Below are 22,396 nucleotides of genomic sequence, written 5' to 3' on the forward strand. Positions count from 1 at the left end.
GACTTTATATAGTTGGGTGATACAGGTAATGATCAGTGTATTCCAGTTCAGTTTATTTAATAAAATTTTCTTTCTTTTTCCTTCTTTCAGTTGATCTTAAGAAAGGCTCATGTCCAAGTGCTGCAAAATCAAATCTTCCCAAGCCCTGCCAGCCTGGACTTCGTCCTCCAGGTTATTCACGGTTACCAGCAGCTAAACTGGCCACATTTGGTTTTGTCAGGAGCTCAAGCGTTTCCTCTGTCTCCAGCAACCAGTCAAACGACAGTGCTCAGAGTGATCAAAGCAGGACAACCAACCGTAAGTTCAAAAAACATCCTTCTTTCTGGAGGGATATTAAATAGATGTATTCCAGGATGGTCCAGACTGGAGTTTGTGTATAATTTAGGACTAATGTAATCTGTGCAGCTCTCACTAATCTCTTCTGTGCCACCGAGTTGTAGGTTTGGTATCTTGACTTCCTAGTGTGGTTTATAAAAATATTATTAATAATAGATGAATAGGTGCTGGATGTACATTGCATGTAGAAGGGGCTGGTTTCCCTGCTCTAGAGAAAATCACATGAAGAGTGAATCTGAGGCATTTTTCTGTTTTATTTTTACTTAGAATATCCCTTCTTACAAGCTGAAGCAAATAGTTACAGTAAACTGTGTTTGGTAGGTATATTGCAGCCATGCAGAACAGTTAGGACAAAGATAATCTAAAATGAGCAGCATAGTCTTCCACATCTGCATTTCTTCTGCCTTTTAATATGCAGTGTAATAAAGACAGTTTAGAAAATTAGTCAAATAATGTCAGAGATGTGAAAAGGATCAGAACTGACATTGTAGCTGTTGTATCTTCTACACACTTGGAAGAATTCCATGGCTGGAATGTCATTTCAAATCCTATTTTCTATAAAGACTGCTAATTTTATCAAGTACAAAATAATACCCACTGGATTGTGCAGTTCTTGGAAAGTGTGCGCATGTCCTGGGCACAGAGCAGGAATGGGGACTGAGGACTTTCCATGACCATTTTTCTGTGAAGACTGAGTTCAGCCCAAACTCTTTCAGTATTAGAACAAGTGGGAGCAGGCCAGGAGGGGTACAGACAGTGGGAACCAGGTGATATGAAACGACAGAGAAGCCAATGTGCTGCAGACTCGTAAATCTTTCAGTGTTTGTATTCGTTTGAAATGAATTAAAATAAATGAAGTGAAAATAGTTAAAAACTCTAAGGGTTTTCTCGTTCCCATTTTAGATTGCGTAACTGAAATGCCAAAGACTAATGTGTTCAGGGACTTCTAACTTTGCCAGTCATCCCAAACATGCTCTTGCATTTTGTTTTAAGGTTCGACTGATCACTCATTTCTGTTTATTTCCTAATAAACTTTACTTTGAGAGTAGTCAACCTATTTTGCTTTGTGCTTTTTACGCACAGCTTTTCCTTTTATCCTTGCATTTTTTTTTTTGTGTTTGGTTACTTATAACCTTTGCTAGGGACAGAATTACCTGATTTCTGCTTAGACCTCAGCTACATCTCTGTAAGAAGTGTTGTCTACCAATTTCAAAGGTGAATCTGAAAAAAAATAACATCCGTAGGTACAGCACTATCCTTGAACAGAGTGGAAATACACAAGTTCATACAATTGAGAATTCTTTAACAGGAAATTGCCTCAGACTGTGGAATTTGAATCAATTGATATCCATTCAAAAAACTGTTTGGAGAAGCATTAGTAACCTCAGACCCAGAAAGTTACATCTAACTCTTCATTTGTCTTAAAAGAAGTTGATTTCATTTATATATTCTGAGGGCTTTTATATCATATTTCTACATTAAGCCTATAAAATCTGAAACCATATTCCTTATTTGCAGAATCCATGGATGTGGAAGTATTTGGGGCACACATTTTGCTCCAGCAGACTTTGTTGACCATAGCAACCATCTTTAATGTTGGGATTAGAATGTTGTGTCCAACTTGTGCATGTTTCTGACAAATACAAAAATTATGCAGGGGAAGAGTTCTGCTTGTACACATTCATGTAGACACAAGCTCAGTCTGTAGGATCTATAATTTCTGCTTTTGTGAACAAGCTACATAGCTCATCTAAGCAGTTTCCCTCCACTTCCATGGGAAAGCAACAGAATGAGCACTTTCTGAGGATCATATCTCTGAAATGGTTCCTGTGACACACATAGCTGTCCAGCCCAGAAGTCTTTTGTTTGTCTTTAATTACAAATGGATAGTGCTTCCTCCTATATGTGGGTGACAGACAAAGGTGTGCTGCCAAGTGGGTGAGAGCATGCCCTGTGTTTAGGGCGTCAGCCCTCGGGTAAGTCATCACACAAAAGACACCTAACATTACCCGCTTTCTTTGGATTAAAGGCAACACAGGTTCTCTTCATCACTCTTGATAAGGCAGATGTTTCGTTGAATTAACTGTCATAGAAATGTTATTAGTGTAAGACTGTATCATCTTTTTCTATTTCTAGTCTATTGCCAGCAAGTGTTAAATTAGTTGCCCAACACCCAAGAAACACAAATTGTTTTGTTCAACCACAGCTTATTTAACACAGATCAGCAGTGCACTTCAATGTGAACAGAGTGACCCCACGAATGGATGTAGAGGAGACACATCTTGGCATGACATATTATTTCTTCCCTTCACTTCTGCTGGAAGAACAGTTTTATTTAAATTAAATAAATGGCTGATTCTGTAGTTACCACCTGAGACTGTATCTTTGACTAAATCAGACTTCTTAGAGGGCAGGGTGGAAATTGACTGTTAATTTCGTAGCTCAGTAGTGTAGAAAATGCAAAAAAAAAAAGCTTTAGAAATCATCAGACACATATGATAACACAATTTCCTATTTAAGCAGCATCTCTGCATGTCAGGGAGGCAGAATTAATTGAAAACATCTTAGAAATGTGCATATGTTATAAATGGAGGGGCTGCTACTTTTGTAAATAGTGAGGCTCACCTCAAGGTCTTGTATCTTCCATAAAAAGCAGGTGACTGTGGCTGTGTGAAAGAAAACCACAGATTTATTTTAGGGACAGAGTGTTTTAAGTGATACTTGATGGGGTCCTAGTGAGATCCTGTTACTGGTTTTCTATCCCCTGCCAGAAGTGGTGGTGTGCTAGCTCTTCCCAAACCCCTGATTGTTACATTTCTTTTCAAAAATCCCAACTGCTGTCCCATTTTGGCACACTAATACTGATTGAATACTGTCTAGGGAGTAAAACTGCACTTGTTTAGAGTAAGGAGACGTGTTGTTTGTGTTGTGGAGAAATTTGTTAATGGAGCTGTGACGTGGCAGCTTTTTTCTTTTCTTCCCTTCCTGTGACCTCTCTGAAAGAAGTAAGCTTGGATGTGCATGGAGCCTGTGCTATGCTCCTCAGCTGTCTTTCTGGCAATAGCTTTACATATTCTGATTGACTCAATTAAATAGATTTTCAGCGGTGGGACTATGCTCTTTTCCCATGGTAGGGACAGGGCAGGCTGTGCAGGACTTGTCTGCTTGTCCTCTGGTCTTTCCTGGAATCCTGTCCCTGGAGTATGTGTATAAGCCAGACTGTTGTTCATTGATAACACACTGTCTGGGGCAGCCGTTCCACCAGCTGCTAATCAGGATCAGTCGTAAGGGGGTCTGCTCCTATGGGGTCCTGCCTGATTGTGTGATGAGGCTGGAGGAACAGCTCTGGCAACCAAACTGCTCAGCATCTCACCAGCCTCTGTGTCAGAATTGGCCCACAAGCCAGGTCACTAGTCTGTTTTGGCCATTTAAAATCCACTTTTTGATGCTCATGTGTAACCTGTGGTTTGCACACAGGGGAACAAAGGTCTGTGAAGCTCCTTCATGATGGTGGCAGCTTCTCACCTTGTTGAAAGAAGTAGGATACAATGACAGAAGCCGAAGACCGCTCCTAGGATGGGTCAGGAGAGCTCACCACAGCTCACCACTGCCTGTGCTGCTGTGCTCAAAATGAAATGGTTAAAATGGCTCAGGGTGAGCTCTTTGCTCCATAAGGAGAACAAGGGCAGTTGTGTTTGAATGAAACTCAGAGAAGTGGAAGCAGTGAGAGCTCAGTGTACCAATGGACAGGGTCCATCCTTTGTTGCTGCTAATGTTCGTCTCCATTCAGTGTGGAATGTGCAGCTCTCCCTGACACTTTCACACCTCTCACCCACAGCTTCCCACATCAGAGCAGCTCTATACCACAGTGCACCAAGGCCCATGTGAGGTCTCCTGCTGGGGCAAAGCCACATGGCCTGACACCTGGGCAACCCCAGGCTGAGGCTCAGCTCTCCCCCGATTTATTCCATGTCACAGACAGTTTTTTTCCAGTAGCACTTGTTCAAGATTGGCTGAAAAGTTCAAGTGTGCCCCCCTCTCTGGCCTGCTGCTTTTGAGGTTTAAAAATTGATAATATTCTAAACCACTTTTCTTTATTTAGACAGAAGGAGGGTTTGTATGTCAAAAAACTTGCTGCATTTGTTCACACTCTAAATTGACTAGAACTGAAAAATTCAGATACTTGGATTCTCCGCTAAATATGAGAAAAAGCAAACAACTAGCAGTCATGTTAAGGTTGAAACCAGTGCAATTTGGAGTGGAGTGAAACAGTTGTGTAAACATCAAGAAAAACTCCTAAATTGCTAACTTTTAACTAAATACCCAACTGCGTATTTTCCCTTGGATTTTTAAGTACGTTATATTGAAGCTGCTCCTGTGTTTGCCCCAGTAAAATTTGACTAAGAGGTTCATGTCATACAAGAAAGGCCCATACTTGTGGGATGTGGTTCTCAATATTATCTTGTGATTCTGCAGTGCAGTAACATGATGTCCATACTGTAGTTTCTGGTTTAGTAGTCTGCTATTTTAAGGGACTTAGAGTTCCCTCACTTGCTTGCACCTGCATTTCCAGTGATCAGCTAAATGTCCTCCTCATGGAGTTTTGTGTACCTCAGGATAGATTCTAATATGCTGAAAGTATCACATGGGAAATAATTCATTAAACACCATGAAACAGTTTGATGTGTGAAGGATTGGAAGAAGGATAGATTGTATAGGACGAGTTGAGGTATAATAACTGCTATGAGTTTAGGGAATGGAAGAATGTAGATAAAATATCAGGAAATACTTCGTAGTCATAAGGTCTACTAGGCTGTTAAATAATCTCCCATCTCAAGTGATAAAATCCCCGTTGCTTAAGATTCTTAAAATAGAATAATAGCATGGTGTTAGAGGCAATTATTCTCTGGCAAGGTGCTAGACTAAAAGAGAATGCTATTCAGTATCTTCCTACAGCTTTGAGTGGTGAAGAGATTCCTTTTCAGACTAAGCCAGAAAACTAAGATGCATATTACAAAACTTGTTTTATTATATCTCATGACAACTATGGTTTGGCTTAAAATTATAGAATTATGAAATTGCATGTTTTATGCAGACTTCCACAATTCCCTCTTCAATGTATCTATTTCATCCTGTTTGTTGACCTTGCATTGCCTGGCTTTGCTAAATGCTGAATTTCCACTCCGATAAACAAAGATGCCAAAGCTTCAGATTCAGGTGAGTGGAGAAATAGGAACATGAAAGTGAACACAGAAACAAATAGATGGCTAATTGCCTTCAAAAACAGGTAGAACATTCAAAACTGCGACGTGGTGGACAGAAATACCAATAGTTCTTAAATACAAAGATTTTCCTATATTAAAATACATTCAAATCCTACTTCTGTGACTGATTTTCTGTTCATTTTTCTACATGGCATATCCAATTTTTTTCCCCTTCTGGTTTTGTTCTGATATTAGTATCTTGATGGAAGAATCACTTTATGCCATCACTTCACTCTGAATAGGACTAAAATAGAACTATTGAGTTAGGATTTTCAGCTTTGTGGGGCAAAACTGTCTGCCAGGAAAAGCAAGTGTTGAAAAGAGAGTTTAGCTGCTTTCCAGAATCTTGCCATTTTCTTTTCATAGTCGAGTTGTTACAGCTGGGGATAAAGCACCATTCAAAGAATGACTTGGAGCTGCAGGCACAGTGGTTTCTCTCTGTTTGCAGAGATTGAAACAACAGTGCTGAAGTATAAGTTGTCCATTACTTTCATTAGGTTTAGATACGATGTTTGTGATAGTATTTTAAATGTGATAATATTTTAATAGCTTAGATAATATTTTTACTGTCTACACTATTACCTCTTCCTCTGCCAACACAGAAGAGGAAAGCAACACCACAGTGGGAGGGTCTGTATAACTCCCTGCAACAAGCAAGTAGAGGCAAGAAGATCAAGCTGGTTTGCAAATGCAGAACTACTTTTATATGAAAACGCCAAACTGAAACATTTGGAGGGGTTGTAAATTTACTAGGCTGAAGTTTGTCAAAACTGAAAACACTCATGAAACTCTCAGCTCTGCAAAGCCTGCTTTTTCAGAGCAAAAAGCAGTTGAAAGAGTTTTGCCAAGCTTTCATGACAGCTTAACTTCAACAGAGTACTTAATCATCATATTTGTTATTGTTGTAAACTGCCATATAAAAATTGTTGGTTTAGGTGTAAGAAGACCAGTCTGGGAGATACTGTGTCTGTGCTAAAATTGTCCTGGCTCAGACCTGGCAGCCCCACTTCCAGTTTTTGGCACTTATTCCTGTCTGGCTTTTTAAAAGTGACTTAAATTATCCACCTCACTTTCCCATCACTAAAAATGGGGTGGAAGAGTACAGATGTTTGCACAGGTACTGGGTAATGGGGCAATAAGGAAAAAAAAGTAACAAATCTTCTTTCCTGGCCCATTTCCACACAGGATTATTTGACTGATTAGGAGTGCCTAATTTAGTCATTGTGACTCTTACTGCTTAATCTGCAGAGGATAAAAAGCAGTTCAAACAACTAGTACACCAGGCTTCCAGACACCAGTTTTACTGGAGAAGGTAGCGCATCACCCCAAGATTATATTAATCTCATCACAGGCACCCAAACTGTGTCTCTCCTTTGACTCTCTGGGCAGATGCTGGTTCAGTGGCCAGTCTCAGAATGTAGATACTGTGGCAGCCAGCTTAGGTACCCCCATATTGGGCTATATTATCATCCCCTGTGTTCAGTTCTGGGGCCCCCAGTGCAAAAGGGACATGGACCTGCTTCAGTGAATCCGGAGGAGAGCCACGAAAATGTTCAGGGTACTGGAGCATTTCTCCTATGGAGACAGGCTGAGAGTTAGGGTTGTTCAGCCTGGAGAAGAGAAGGCTCTGGGGAGACCTTAGAGCAGCCTTCCAGTATGTAAAGGAGGCCTACAAGAAAGTTGTAAAGGGGTTTTTCACAAAGGCATGTAGTGATAGGACAAAGGGAATGGCTTTAAACTGATGAAGTGGAGATTTAGGTTAGATATTATGAAGAAATTCTTCACTGTGAGGGTGCTGAGATGCTGGCACAGGTTGCCCAGAGAAGCTGTGGATGCCCCATCCCTGGAAGTGTTCAAGGCTAAGTTGGATGGGGCTTGGAGCAACCTAGTCTAGTGGATATGGGTATGAAGAGAACATGAGATTGGTTCCCTCTGCAAGCAGAGTTAGAAGAGAGCTGCTGTTGGAATAAAACTTCTAAATTCTGGGGTAAAGCCACGATCAGTCCAGAGCATAGCATGTGTCTTTCTGGGGACACACAGCACTCAGAACAGTAGCACTTCAAATGTCCTATTGAAAATAAAAAGGCGAGCAGCAGCTGGAACCTATCATCTGTCACATCTGAATTAAAACCTATCATCTGAAGAACAGAAAATTCACTATAAATTGTCTTCTTTTCATACTCTAATCTGCCTATTCTACCTGATGAAGGGGGAAAGACTCTTTTAAAAGTGAACCCTATGGGCATTCATCAGAATGGATTAATCTCTTAATTTAGCCCAAAGAAAAATTAAGAAATAAAGCTTTGAAGAAGTGAGAGCTCTTCCATTTCTCTCTCTCTTTTTTCCTTTTCCTTTTTTTTATTTTATCCCACTTTCTCCCTTCTGGACTAATTTGCCTTCTAATGAAATCGCAGTTTAAATCTTCATAGTCTCCACTAATTAAGTACAACCAGCAGGACTTTTGAGAAAATCTCCTCTTCAGCATGGTCCTCTTACCATTTCATTACAGGTTGCAAATCAATATTTAGAAAGTGTTAATTCTGGATGTCCAGCTATGGGGCTCATCACTGGGGTATTTCATTGAATTCATCAGCAGTTTTTGTGCTTCCTGAAATTCAAGCTTGTGGAAATCACAGTGTATTCAAATCCATAAAGTTCTGTCTCCCAAAAGCACTGCATACTGCTTCTGGCTCAATTCTGCATTTTGTATTGTCGGAGCTGGTGAGCACAGAGAGGGACTCTGGCTTGAAGAAGCAGGTGCCCAATTGAACCAATTACTGTCAGTGACAATAATCATAACAAACTCTGTGATCATAGGCCTTTTTCCAAAAATAAGGATTAATTTCAATATATCAGAATTTTACTATGGTAGTTATGAACCAATTCTGAGTCACGGAGAGACAAAGAAATACCAATGTCACAGTTTTGAATTGTGTAAATTTTGGAAGTATTTTTGAAATTATGTTTTCCCTTGTGTAACTTCTGCTTGAAGTCGGTGAGGCTGTTGGCTTGTTTTCCTAAACAAGAGGCAAATAACCTTGAGGTTCAGTGTTTCTTTGATCTCTTTCAAGAACGATCAAATTAAAAAAGTGAGACTGAGATGATCTCATTGCAATCATATTTTTAATAGCTGTTGTTAAAGGTGAAATACGAATTTGTCATGCACACAGTTCAATCCACTGTGGGCCTTACTAGCAATAAACAAGGCCAAAGCTATAAGTACTGTAAATACTACCAGCAAATCGCATTTAGACGGAAAGGTTTCAGAAAGCAGAGCTGGCCTATTTACAGTACATGAAAAATCAATTAACAGAATGTTATGCGCTTGCAAAATGAAGTGTGGATAATGAACACAAATAAATAGGGATTTGAAAAAAGCCTGTATACTTGTCCCTTTTGGGGAGGGAGAGTGACTGATTAGTTTAGGAGAACCATGGTGGATTAGTGCAGGTATGTATTAACAGTGGAGCAAAGAAAGACAAACTTCAAAGTAGTTGCTAATCTTTGATCCCATTATGAATCCTGCAGAAGAGTTGTGAATTCTAATTTAGTAGTGAGAGAAGCGTTACAGCCTAAAGAGCATGGCACTATTTATAGTGGGAAAACTTCTCCCATGTAGAGGTTAGGCTGGAATCTCACCCATGACATTTTTTCCATCACACTAATCCACTCCAAACAGGTTAAAATTTAGGTCATTTATGTAATTCTTCTGGGTGCTCTTGAGAGTATCTTTAGTAAAAGGAAGAAACCACATCTTTTGCGGCTTTCAGTGTTGCCACAAGTCTGTTAGTTGTGATCGAAGAACTTGAAAATTGCAGCTTAAACAGCCTTTCCTTCCACCTTGCTGCTTGACAGTCTCTAGGGGCCTGGGCAAGATCACATGAAGCTGTAAACAGCCCAGAATATTGTGGTTCTTTGTCTTGTGACAGATGCGAGGCCACAGGCTTTCAATGTGGGATTTCCGAAGTTAATTTAAATGCTAAAAGAAAGCTATCTGGGGTCTGGAATAAGTAAAATCAGCAATGGCAGAAAAATGACAAACAGAGACCCTCCAACCAAGAACACTAAGCTGAATAAAATGGAAACAACTGCACACTATTTTTCTCCCAGATGGGAGTTATCACAAATCATAAGGTATTGTAATACTAGACCTCAGCAATATCACCATCAGCAGCTAGCAAACATTCAGTCCCTTAGCCATAAGCTTAAGAAATGGTAGCATGATTCCCATGTGGCAGCTCTAAGTGTTCACCTGTGGGGTTTGTGTGGCTTGAGGATAAGGCTGCTGCTGTTCAGGTTGAATTGTGATTTGCAAACACGCCTTGACTCTCTTGTGGTAAAGAGTCAATTAAGCTGGGCTACATAGTGTAAATCTTCAATTTATGCCATTTCTTGCTTCAGGAACTGCTGATATGTTTTCACACCATCACTGTGTCCATAGCAGGCTACACAGTCAGAAATACTTACGCAGAAAGAAGAGCATTTAGGATGGGAAAATAAAGTGTTCTCGTTCACAAATGGGAAATTGACCTTGCCAGGATAGATGGCGGCATTTCCATACAAACCTCTACGTCTGACTGTGCACTGATGAGGTCTGTCTCAGAATGGGGCACATCTCTCACTGTGTGCGGATTCATTGAGCAGTTGTAAGGTTACTGTGTTATTTTAGTGTACACTGTCTGAATTGGTCTGTTAGGGTTGCATGGTGTGTCTTTCTGTGTAAAGAGGTAGACATTGCTAACCAGAATGCAATGGGTAGATACTGCTAACCAGAATGCAATGGAGAGGGTGTCAATGCTGGCCAGCTGGTGGACTGATGCCAACAACTACCATCAGAAACACTAACTCCCCGCAGTGGACCTTGGTAACTGTGGACCTTGGTAGCATAATACTAGCTTAGATCAGTTAGTTCTTGCATGTCATGAACCTTTCTCTAGCTGAACATGACACCAGTCTTCTTTTTTAGTTTTCTTCTTTAAAGCAACCTTCTCAAAGAAGACAAATTCCATGATATTCCTTAATTAAACTACCACAAAGAAAGAAAGAAAATAGCTTTTAATTGACAAAGTATTAGGAGACACCCTTCTACTTCACCACTGAAAGTAGAAAAGGAATATAGAATTATAGAATCATAGAATAGTTAGGATTGGAAAGGACCTTAAGATCATCTAGTTCCAACCCCCCTGCCATGGGCAGGGACACCTCACACTAAACCATGTCACCCAAGGCTTCATCCAACCTGGCCTTGAACACTGACAGGGATGGAGCATTCACAGCCTCCCTGGGCAACCCATTCCAGTGCCTCACCACCCATACAGTAAAGAATTTCTTCCTTATATCCAGTCTAAACCTCTGCTGTTTAAGTTTCAACCCGTTACCCCTTGTCCTATCACTACAGTCCCTAATGAAGAGTCCCTCCCCAGCATCCCTGTAGGCCCCCTTCAGATACTGAAAGGCTGCTATGAGGTCTCCATGCAGCCTTCTCTTCTCCGGGCTGAACAGCCCCAACTTTCTCAGCCTGTCTTCATATGGGAGGTGCTCCAGTCCCCTGATCATCCTTGTGGCCTCCTCTGGACTTGTTCTAACAGTTCCATGTCCTTTTTATGTTGAGGACACCAGAACTGCACACAATACTCCAGGTGAGGTCTCACAAGAGCAGAGTAAAAAAGGAATGAGTTGTATCCTACCACTGCTTTGCATCTGAAAAATGGCATTCATTTCAGGTGCTGTGATAGCTTAGTGTTTGTATTTTGTCAGTTGTTAACTTCCTTTCTATCACACATTGCAGTTATGCTGCCTTCTTGCCAGCCATTCCTGGAAAGGTATATGTATCTTCCATACAAAACTAAGCAAAATTGAGTGATGAATAATAAGTTTTGAATAAAATGGTGTGTCGTGATCAAAACATCTTACTCAAGCTTGGTAAACCCTTGTATTATCTTCTCCTGCTACAAGACTGTATGGATTAGGGCCGGCTAGAACTCGGTTTATGGCCTGAAGTGTGTGGCATGACTCTCTTGGGCTAGATGAAAGAACTAAAAATGCTGCACTGTTCACCAGTACTTTTCTCCTAAAAAAAAAAAAAAAAAGAAATCTATAATTTACTCAGCACTTTTTATAAACTCTTCTACTCAGTTCTTGCTGCCCAGTGTGACCTGATCTAGGAATTAATATTATTTTTGTAATCTGAAGAAAGGGGATTACCCAATGAACATTATTACAATACCTTTATTTAAGCTGAAGGCCTATTTTTAGATGCTTGGATGTGTCCTGGGATAAAACGTTCCTTCTCTGACATGTTCTAATGTTGACTAAATGTATTATGTACTGCATCTAGGTATCTAAGGAATTTTAATTGTCTCAGAGGTACACAATAGCTTTTTAGAATTAGGATATTTATCACTTGTCACAGCTTGTAAATTTAGATACAGAACAGGCCTGTACACTGTCAAGCTGTGTGGGAAAGTAAGAAGAAGAATAAGAGGTAGCGTCATGGTCTCTGTATGCCTTCCAAACACATTAATAGTATGTTCTAAAAATGGATAAGATGTAGTTTAAAAAAGCTGAAACCTGAAAGTAAGATGCATGAAAATGCAGAAGAAAAAAGCTGATGTGAAGAAACTCTCTCTTCTGTGCACAAGTCAGTCCCACTTCTTTGACAAAGTGATAGCTGCTCTAAAAAATGTACTGAGGTGTGCATGGTTTACCAGCAATCCTGCACTAGAGCTCAGTTGTGATGGCTTTGGGAAATGCATGCACTCCTGAACTGTCATGTGTCTGTTGCGCTAATCAAAAGTATCTGCAGATAAAAAAATCCAGATTAATTAACGAAGCCCCAGAGCAGCTTGCTAAATGATACCAGCTTGCTATCAGTCATGGTCGGAAGATCAAAGTATGGACTGTTGGGCTGAACAATTTGCAACCAGGATTAATTCTGTATTCCCCACTTCAGGGCATGCCAGCTATTGTGTTAAAAAAAACACAGTAAAAGTAGTCTAAAACATCAAAGATTGGTACATTTTAAAGCAGACTGGCTTTTTCATGGAGCCCACAGCTTTGTAACCATGTCATTTTGGTTTTCTTTTTCTTTTAATTGGTTTGAATAGATAGCAAACCTTTCCCCAAGTGGTATCTCACAAGCTGTTGTAAGCTGGTTTTCTGCCCTTAGCTGGGGGCACTCCGCTGCTGTTTGGGCAGAGTGAAGCAAAGCAGCAAGATCATGCCCAGCTGTGGTCTGGGTGAGGACAAAACACAGCAGGTCCTTGGCCCATGGAAGGACAATTGTCTCTGGCAGCTTGATGTGACTGAAGCCATGTGGTAATAGAGGGTAAACACCTCATGTTTGTGTTTACATGCTTCTGATTTGGGCAATACACAGTAGTTGGCTTCCTCACTACTATTATTGTTTCCATGTGAGAAATATTTTTATATCAGAAGAACAATTTAGGCACTAGTTTCACTTCTTAATGCTTCTCATATTCTGATACCTGTCTGCAGAGAGCCTCTCCATCCACTTTTTCTCCGTGATCATCAACAGTGCTCCTCTGATCTCTGCACTCATCCATTATGTCTTCTTCCCTTCCCATATGGCAATATATTTGGAGTAAGCATTCTGCTAAAACGTGCCATGTTCCCTGTTTTAACAGTTTTAAAAACATGGTAATTCAATCAGTGTTTCATTCCAAAATGCCTGAAACTATTTCTGTTTTGCTGACATCTGTTTTGTCTAATGCCTTTAGACCAGGGACTCCTTGTCTTATTGGTGCTGTCCACCACTTGTATGGCACCGTGTTCACTCCTGGTGATGCATGTAATTTGGAAGAGGAACACTAGATAAGAACTGTGATAACATGTGCCTCTACTACAAAGCTTCATCCTGCTCATTTACAGTCTGTAATTAACTACTGAAATGTATATGTAATCAGCTTTGATAATGCTTCTGGGAAACAACTGCATGCTTGCATGCAAGTTTACGTCACTGTACAGGTATATCAGAGGGAGGTTTTGTGGCGAAGGAAGCTCCACTGAAGCTTTGAAATGTTTTCCACTGTGTGGATTGTGAAGCCAGGGCTTTCTCCAGACTTGGCCTTCTGAACTTTTTGCAGATTCCATCCCCATCACAAGGTCCTCCCACTTCTTGAAATAATATCCTGGTTCACCTTGGAGCCAGGCTAGGAGTGCTGGCATCTCACATTGGCAGCTAGGGCTGAATGAACTGATTGCTGCAGATAACTTAATCAAATTAACCCCATGGTCTCTGGGTGTGAATAAATTCTGCCTGTGACTAACAAGCTGCTGATGCCACCAATGCCCTTCCTCTGCCTGTGATTGGGGGGTGGGGGGGAAAGGGGGAGAAACCATGTTCACTGGCTTCTGCTACCTTCTAACCTTTCATCCTGTGCAGCTGCAGTGCTTGGAACCTGGGGGGTCCACTGCAAGCAGGAGCACAGCTCTGAACTGAATGCTTTCAACTTTCTCTGTCCCTGTCCTTGGCTTGGTATTGGACCTGATAATATTAATACAAATGCGGATACATAACGCAGTAAAATAAATCCCTGAAAGTTAGGCTGGTACAGTACTTAGTGTGTTTTATGTTCCACGTTATGCAATGAATATTCCTGCATTTTAAATATGTTATTTACAGCTTTCTGGTTACACTTAGAATAATTTTTTTTTAAAATTTAACTTCTCTTTAGCATTAGCTTGCAGACCTGGAGATAAATAAGCCACAGCTGACACTGGACTTTTGTTGCTCAGCAATATAAATTCTTCTTAGCAGTTTTCAAACTATTCAAGTCTGGCAAGATTTTAGCAAAGATACAGTAACAAATCACCTTATATAAATTGCTGTTCATCTGCTAAGGGCTGTAGGGCTTTAGGTTTTACACTTTAATTCTATCTCTGCAGTATTCCAGTATTCTATGATTCTATTGTGCTGGTGATTAAGCAGTTTTTCTCGTACTAATTTAAAGGAAATAGATTAAAGGGTATCAAAAGTTTCAGAGCTACCTGCGGGTGCTGAAAGATGGCTTATCTGGGGATGGCCCTGGCACTCACACCACATCAGGAGTCCTAAGCTAATCATCAGCCATGGTGGTTGGCAGGATAGGGTGTCAAGGCAAACTCTGCAAGATCTCAGTGGTGCATAGGAATTAAACAGTAAAAGTACAGGGAGTAATTAAGGGTTTAAAGATCACTTGCACTCATATTAGCATGAATAATTTCCTTAATTGGCTTCATGGGGACTGCTCAGTGCCATATACCTTAGAAGGAGAGGTCTTTCGCAGTCTGTGCTGCAGCACCAGCTGGGAATCCGTATCGTTCAGGGGGCTTGGGAACAAGGTGTTTCCCCTATGACTGCAAGTGGGAACTCCAGCTGCAGCAGATAATAAACAACCTACATTTGCCAATATCTCACTTTTGTTCCGCCTTCCCCATAGATTAGTAGCCACTTGAAGGGTAATGTATTTACAGCTGCCTAAAGAACTCCAGTTGTCTGAAATGTGGAAAGTTTCTTGGCAAGGTGTCATTAGTGACAGCTCTGATGATTCTGTAGAAATTGCCTTGTACCTTATTGTTGGCTGAAGTGATGGAGTGTGGTGACAGATTTCATCCTTGCTGTGTCATATAATATAGCTAGACATAGAAACCTTAATCATCAGTGGAAAATCCTGTTCAGTGAACTATTGGCTGTGAGTACAGTTTGATATATTAATACTTCTAAAGAAGCTTTTATTGAAAGGTGTTGGTGAATATTGTGTGAATCAATTGGTTTTCTTTTTGGAAGAAAGAAAGCACAGTTTGGAGTCATGCAAGTGTTGCTATCACAGCCTTGTGGAAAGGAGAACTGAGAAGCATGTGAATGTGATGTATTTCTCACATGTGGATACTGGAAGGCTTATGTGGGGTATGTGAAGCACAGGTGCCTAGAGCCCACTGGACCTGCTCTGTGCCAGGATAGCTGGTCTGAGAGACCCAAAGATGAGCTTCCTGGAAGTATAATAGGGAAAATGACCACTAGCGTTGGGAACGATGTGCTGGGAGAGATGGTTTCCCTAAACCATGATGGGGGGAACACAGTAATGCTTCAGGACTGTGGTGTCAAAACACTTCAGCATTTAGCCACTTGTTCTTATTTCCAGTGGAATAAAGCTCTGCTTTATTCTGTGGGGAAAGTTTTAGGAGCATTTGTGCCTTAATGTGATGCAACTTTGTCCCCTCCACACTTCCTGAGCTGAGGGAGAACTTGTGTGGAAGTGCCTCAGCAGTGAAGTACTTACAGTCCTTCATCTCTGTAAAGTTGGCTTTGGCATTTATCGTATCAAAGTATTCAAATTTATGAAGCAGTTTCTTGGAGCTCAGTTAATCCCATGGGTGACTTTTTTACAGAACCAGAAGCTGAGCTGCCTCACTGTTAGCAAGGGTAGGGAAAAGAGAGAACTGTGTCATGTGAACGGCAGGGAAATTAGAACAAGCTAATCAAGGAACAGCAAAGAGGAAAGATAGACATTAAAGGCACTTTCATATGGACCACAAAAATGGAATTAGAAATGTGGTCCTAATATGTATTATATTCTGGTGCCCAAGTAAAAGTCTATACTGTCAGAATGCAGCCAGAAAATATTATATTTGATAACAGATACTTTTACAACTAAGAAATTATAATGAATATATAAAAGACATTTCCCAAAGTTTTCTCAGGGGGATCTGAGATATAGGGTCATTGAAAAGAGAGCAGCACCATGAGATGTGCTTGTCCTGAAGCACCATCAGCTATACTTGCATGATATGGGACAGATTTTTTTTCTGTTGTTGCTTATAAATTGTTTAAGATATTGATCTTGCCTAGGAAGCTTATTCCTTTTTTTACTTTTTGAAAATAATTCATGATGTCTTACCTGTATTTCTCTCACAGGAGTTTATACCTTTCTCTTATTCTATGTGCAAAGGACAGAGAGAATTGTTTCTGCCCAATGCACATGTAGAAAACTGTTTCTGCCTAATACATATTTGAAGACTGTTGTCATGTCTCATCTCATTTCCCTTCTGTAGAAATGAATCAATCCAAGTGTTTCAGCTTTTTTTTTTTCCCAGGCCTTACTTTCAAAGACCTCTGATATTTTATATTCTTTGTCTTTGAACTTCTACTTTGCCTATGTTTCCCAGACCTGGACTAGTTATAGAGAGCTGATATAAACCCAACTTTGTAGAACTTCTCATAACGTAGTCAATCACCAATCCTCTACAAGGACAGGGAAATTAAACCTTTCAGAGCATACATTACTTGCCCAAGGCTACCCATGAGGGAAACAGCAGAGCCAGGAGGAGGACCAAAGACCATGGCCAGTTCCTGTGTTCCTGTGAACTTTGGTCTCCCTCGGCAAATGCACTATAAGCAAGCCTTTCATTAATGAAATCTACCTCATAGCATCACTAAAAAAGTCTATGCTACCCCCAGGAAGTGATCCTTTTTTATTGCTAAGGGTGACATGTAGTTATGCCTCTTGTATTTATGTGCTGGTTCCTCTTGATAGGGGTTTGACCCAACTGAACTCTGACAGGCTTCGGTCTTTTGCAAGTTGAGGGCATGGCACTTTAAAGTGTGCTTTATTTTCTTCCATGTCACCTTCAAAACTTCCCATAAATGGACATGTGCATGCAAGTTCTCTTTAAGCTGTATTCAGAGTAAGTTTGCTTGTTGCCTTTTACTGGTGGATTAGTGAAGAAAAATAGAACATTTTCATAAAGAAGAGCTGGCGTATTCTGCTTGCTCCAGTCAGGCTGACTTTAGTAACCCAATAAAGTAAAAATACAAGTAGTTCTAAAATGAGGTTGCAGGATAAGTTGCACAGCATGAGCTGCAATTGCAGCAAATATATTTCTCCTCAATTATTGTGCAGTAGTAAGTATATTAAAATGTTCAGCCTTCTCCTTAGTTGAATGCTGTTTGCTGAAACAGTCAGCTCAGCTAGGTTGAGTAAACAGACACCGATCTCTCTGGTTTAAAAATATTCCAATAATTATTCAGCTGATCTATACATCTTCTCCTTGCAATTATTCAGGCATGTTTACTTTTTGTTGGTTTGGGTCTCTTTTCTTTTTTTTTTTTTTTCTCTGTAAGAGTATATTGTTTCATTTTTCCCCTTGACTCTATTGGAATAGTTTATCTGTAATTTAAGATGCAGGAACTTTCTTACCAGTGGAAATCAGTGTGCTAATTTAATACTAGCAATTGTTTAATCTATCTAATGCCAGAGGGACCCTATTGCAAGAAAGGCCATACTAATATAGCTTTATGAACATGCAGCACTCGTACCAGCACACTGCTGATTAAAAAACACAGGAAGCATTTCTTCAAAGGATTCTGAATAAAGCCTTTGGCCCCATTTCCACACCTGGGCTTTTTTTTCTTTCATTGTCCTAAATACATTTGTTAGACTATCTCATTTTGAACATTAACTGAAGCTACATTAGAGAAGGCTTTTGTATGTATTTAATCACTGAAAACAATTCACATATTAACATGATAAATATCTCAGCATTTAAAATCCTTATGGATCCTTGGATAGTGCTAGTTAATCTCTTAAACATTCTCTTATAATGACTTAAGTATCCACACGCTAGAGATCTAGTGACCCAGTTGTGCTCTGCTGTGCCTCTGCCATGTGAGGGAGTTAATTTGGATTTTATTAATCCAAATAATTTTTCAACTCTATAAACTTACCCAGGACTTTGCAAGTGCTAATGAGCAATGCCAGTGACCTACCTAACCAAATGGTGCTCTCCAGCCAGAAGCTCTGAGGCGAGTACACAGCCTCGCATATTGCACACTGCAGTGGTGAGCTCTTTCATTAAACATCTTTTAAATGTATCATAGTTAATGGAAATGTGTGTGTTGAAACTTTCAGTGATTGCAGCTACTGTGGTGAAGAAACAACCTGCAGAGTGCCTGGAAGTTTAGAACTCAAATAATAGTTTCTTTAAATATAAATCTTCTCTGTAATACAGAGGAAAGTAAATGCTTTTCCTTCCTTTGAGGTACAATGAGGTGGTCTTAACATGATTTAAACTACATTTCAGGGTACTTGCAGTCTCTGAATGCTTTATTATGTAGCTACCCCCTGGTATGAGCTCGTAATACTCTTACCTCTGAATTATTTCTGCTCCAGGAAGGGAGGAAGAAATTATTATGTATGAAATCATATAATGCCTAGCAATTAACTCTCCTGAAACAACAGAGGCATATTTACTCTGAAACAATTGGCAGTGTGGCAGCCTACACAGTCATGTTGCATCTGCCATACACACCAAACCCAGGAAAGCCATGTCAGTCTGCCCCAGTGCTGTCTTCCACCTCTATGATACAATAGGTAGGATATACTGTTAGTTCACATCCATGTTTGCATGTCTGCTTTAAGCAATGACCATGAAATCTTTGCCAGGATCATTTGAAAAATGAAGTGCATTCGAAATATCTTGTGTGCCTTCTTCCTAGTGGGAGAGTGTGAAAGATTTGCTTTCCTGGTGCTCATCTCTGGCTGGCTTTTAACAGAAAAAAAAATCATTTTTGCCCAGTAAAATGTCTCTATAATTGGAGAGGTTTGATTCCTTTTTTCTTTTCTCTTGTACAAAGAAAGTGATTAGTACAGGTATATTTACTGAACTGTTACTCCATATTGAGTCAGCTGTGATCCATTCACATCTTAAATTCTGATGCTACCTCTTATCTTTGAAGATGAGCTACGCACATGGGTTGTTTTTGATTAGGCTGCTTTCCACTCTGTCACTGTTAACTTTCTGTTTGTAATCATGGATGATGTGTAGTTCTGTCCAAAAGTTGTCCTTATTAGCTGGGTGTGCTTAAAGGCTGAATCTTTCATCTCTTGTGCTACCTGTCACATCATAGATGCAGCTATTCAAGCTATGAAAACAGTCACTGTAGTTAAGTGCAGATTAAAGGAAAGATTATTTCTGTTAATATGAATTGTTCCTGGAATACAGCATTTTCTATTTTAATATATTCAGAAACTGGATCACAATTCTGCCACCCTCAACTCTGCCAATTTTGTGTCCTCTTTTTTTCTCCATGTACAGATGATGACACTGGGCTGTGATCTCTCCCCAGACACTTGCTTGTAGTAGTAGCGTTCCTCCGTTCTGTACCTGCACACAATGTACCCTGCTTAACCAATTCTTCATGAGTCATATGTCCTTTACAGCATATTTTTATTCATACAGGGTATATGATGTGCCTTACATGCTATTGATCCATCAGAGCCCTTCTCAGTGCATTCCTAGATTTTTCTGCCTCATTAGAGTCATTATTGTCTTGGACTTCTCTCAGAATGGAATTTAAAAGATTTTTTTTCATTCTGAGTATGCTGCATTACTGCCAATTACTTCCAAAAGAGGAGTATCCCTGACTCTTAAAGTTTAGCCTCATTTTGCAGTGTGAGTGTGAATCTTGTAATTTCTCTGGGGAGTTTTCATGTATTTATGTCCCAGATTGGTGCTACATAATCTCTTAGGTCTTCCAACATAGAGTGATGTCGTTGTTTAAACCCAACCACAGAGCTCGTTCACTCACCAAAGGTAGAGCTGGGGAGGAGAATCCAAAGAATGTAGCTCCCAAGGGTTGAGATAAGAACAGTTTAATAACTAAGGTATAACACAAATCACTACTGCTACTACCAATAATAATAATAATGATAATAATGATAAAGGAAGTAACAAGTGAAAAGAATACGACACCTCACCACTCGCTGACCGAGCACCGACCGATACCTCTTCCAACACTCAGAGCACCAGCTCTTCTGGGTAACTCTCAGTCACATCCTGGGTATGATGTGCTGTGGTATGGAATACCTCTTTGGCTAACTTGGGTCAGGTGTCCTGTCTCTCCTTCCTCCCAGCCTCCCCTCCTCCCTGACAGAGCATGAGGCTCAGAAAGTTCTTGGCCAGAGTAAACATTTGAGCAGTAACTACAAACATAGGTGCTATCAGCACCATTCCGAGGCTGAAAGTCAAAACACAGCACTGCACCAGCTACTAAGGAGGAGAAAACATGACTGCTACTGCTGAACCCAGGACAAGTGATTAAAAGCCTGAGAGTACGTTATTGCTGCCTGGCCTGAGAAGTAGCTGGCAGATCTCCTCACAGCCCTCCCTGCTGCCGTGAAGAGTTCCTACATGTTTTCTTCTGTTGCCTCCTCCCCTAGGAGACAGGCAACAGAAAATTACCAAGTCCTCATAGGTCCTGGGCATGGATATAGTGGGAAATCATTCCTGACCAATTTAGCTGCCTTCTGTGGTGGGGCCATGGAACTGATGGATAGGAGCAAAGTAGTTGATGTTGCCTACCTGGACTTGTGCAAAATGTTTGACACTGCCCTGCATGACATCCTTGTCTCTAAATTAGAGAGACATAAATTTGGTGGATGATGGATAAACAATTGACTGGATGGCTTCATGTAAAGGGTTGTGCTCAATGGCTCAATGTCCAGTTGGAGACCAGTAACAAGTGGTGTCCCTCAGGGGTCCGTGTTGGGACTGATCCTGTTCAACATCTTTGTTGGCAACATTTACAGTGGGATGGAGTGCACCCTCAGCAAGTTTGCTGATGATACTGAGTTATGTGCTGTGATCAACAATCTGGAGGGAAGGTATGCTGTCCAGAGGAACCTTGACACGCGTGTAAGGTGGGCCAGTGCCAACCACATGAACTTCAACCAAACCAAGTGTGAGGTCCTGCACATGGGTTGGAGCAATCCCAGGCACAGCTACAGGTTGGACAGAGAAGTGATTCAGAAGGACTTTGAGGTGAGAGGATTAACATGAGCTGGCTTCAGTGTGCACTCACAGCCTGGAAACCAATGCTGTCCAGGGCTGCATAAAAAGGAGTGTGACCAGCAGGTCAAAGGATGTGATCCTGCCCCTCTGCTCTCATGAGACCACACTTGGAGTATTGTATGCAGTTTTGGTGTCCTCAATGTAAGACAATCATGGAGCTGTTGGAGCAAGTCCAGAGGAGGGCCACGAGGATGATTCAGGTACCTGGAGCACCTCCCTTATGAAGACAGGCTGAGAAAGTTGGGGATGTTCAGCCTGGAGGCTGAACATGAAGCCTGAAGGCTGCATGGAGACCTCATAGCAACCTTCCAGTATCTCAAGCAGGCCTGCGGTGATACCAGAGAGTGACTTTTCATCAGGAACTATAGTGATAGGAAAAGAGGTAATGGGTTTAAACTTAAACGGGAAGTTTAGGTTAAACATAAGGAAGAAGTTCTTTACTGTTAGGGTGGTGAGGCACTGGAATGGGTTTCCCAGGGAGGTTGTGAATGCTCCATCCCTGGTGGTGTTCAAGGCCAGGCTGGATAGAGCTTTGGGCAACATGGTCTAGGGTGAGTCATCCATGCCGATGCCGGGAGGCAAGGGATGCCGGCGGTGGGGGGGGAGGGGAGGGGGGGGGGGTTGGGAAGGGTGTCTTGGAACTAGATGATATTAAGGTCCTTTCTAAACCAAACTATTTTGTGATTCTGTGAAAACATTCATAATGCCATGATTTCTCTCTGAGCTCAACAATATCCTCTGGTGGGACGGAGGGAAATGCTTGCTAGAGCAGCTGTTTGCTGAGGAGATATTTTGGGGTATCTTGCCATGTTCCTCCTGTGCACAGGCTGCAAGCTCAGTGTGAGAGTATGCTGAGGTAGCACAGAGATGGGTTCAAAGGAAGTGATGGGTTTCGCGGCTAAAAAACAGACTAAAGACAATGTAGTCCCCCTCCAGAAACTTTCAGG

General features: G+C 40.9%; 1 protein-coding gene across 1 annotated transcript in view; it reads left to right on the forward strand.

The window, feature by feature from the left end:
• The window catches only part of MTUS2 (microtubule associated scaffold protein 2), a 184,963-nt gene that overhangs the window by 18,282 nt on the left and 144,285 nt on the right, over nt 1–22,396 (forward strand). Inside the window, exon 3 of the mRNA XM_005149779.3 lies at nt 91–297. Within this exon, the coding sequence (XP_005149836.2) occupies nt 91–297 (207 nt within the window). The remainder of the gene's footprint in view (nt 1–90; nt 298–22,396) is intronic.

Source organism: Melopsittacus undulatus, chromosome 2, assembly GCF_012275295.1.
Source record: "Melopsittacus undulatus isolate bMelUnd1 chromosome 2, bMelUnd1.mat.Z, whole genome shotgun sequence".
In the NCBI taxonomy this organism is placed as follows: Eukaryota; Metazoa; Chordata; class Aves; order Psittaciformes; family Psittaculidae; genus Melopsittacus; species Melopsittacus undulatus.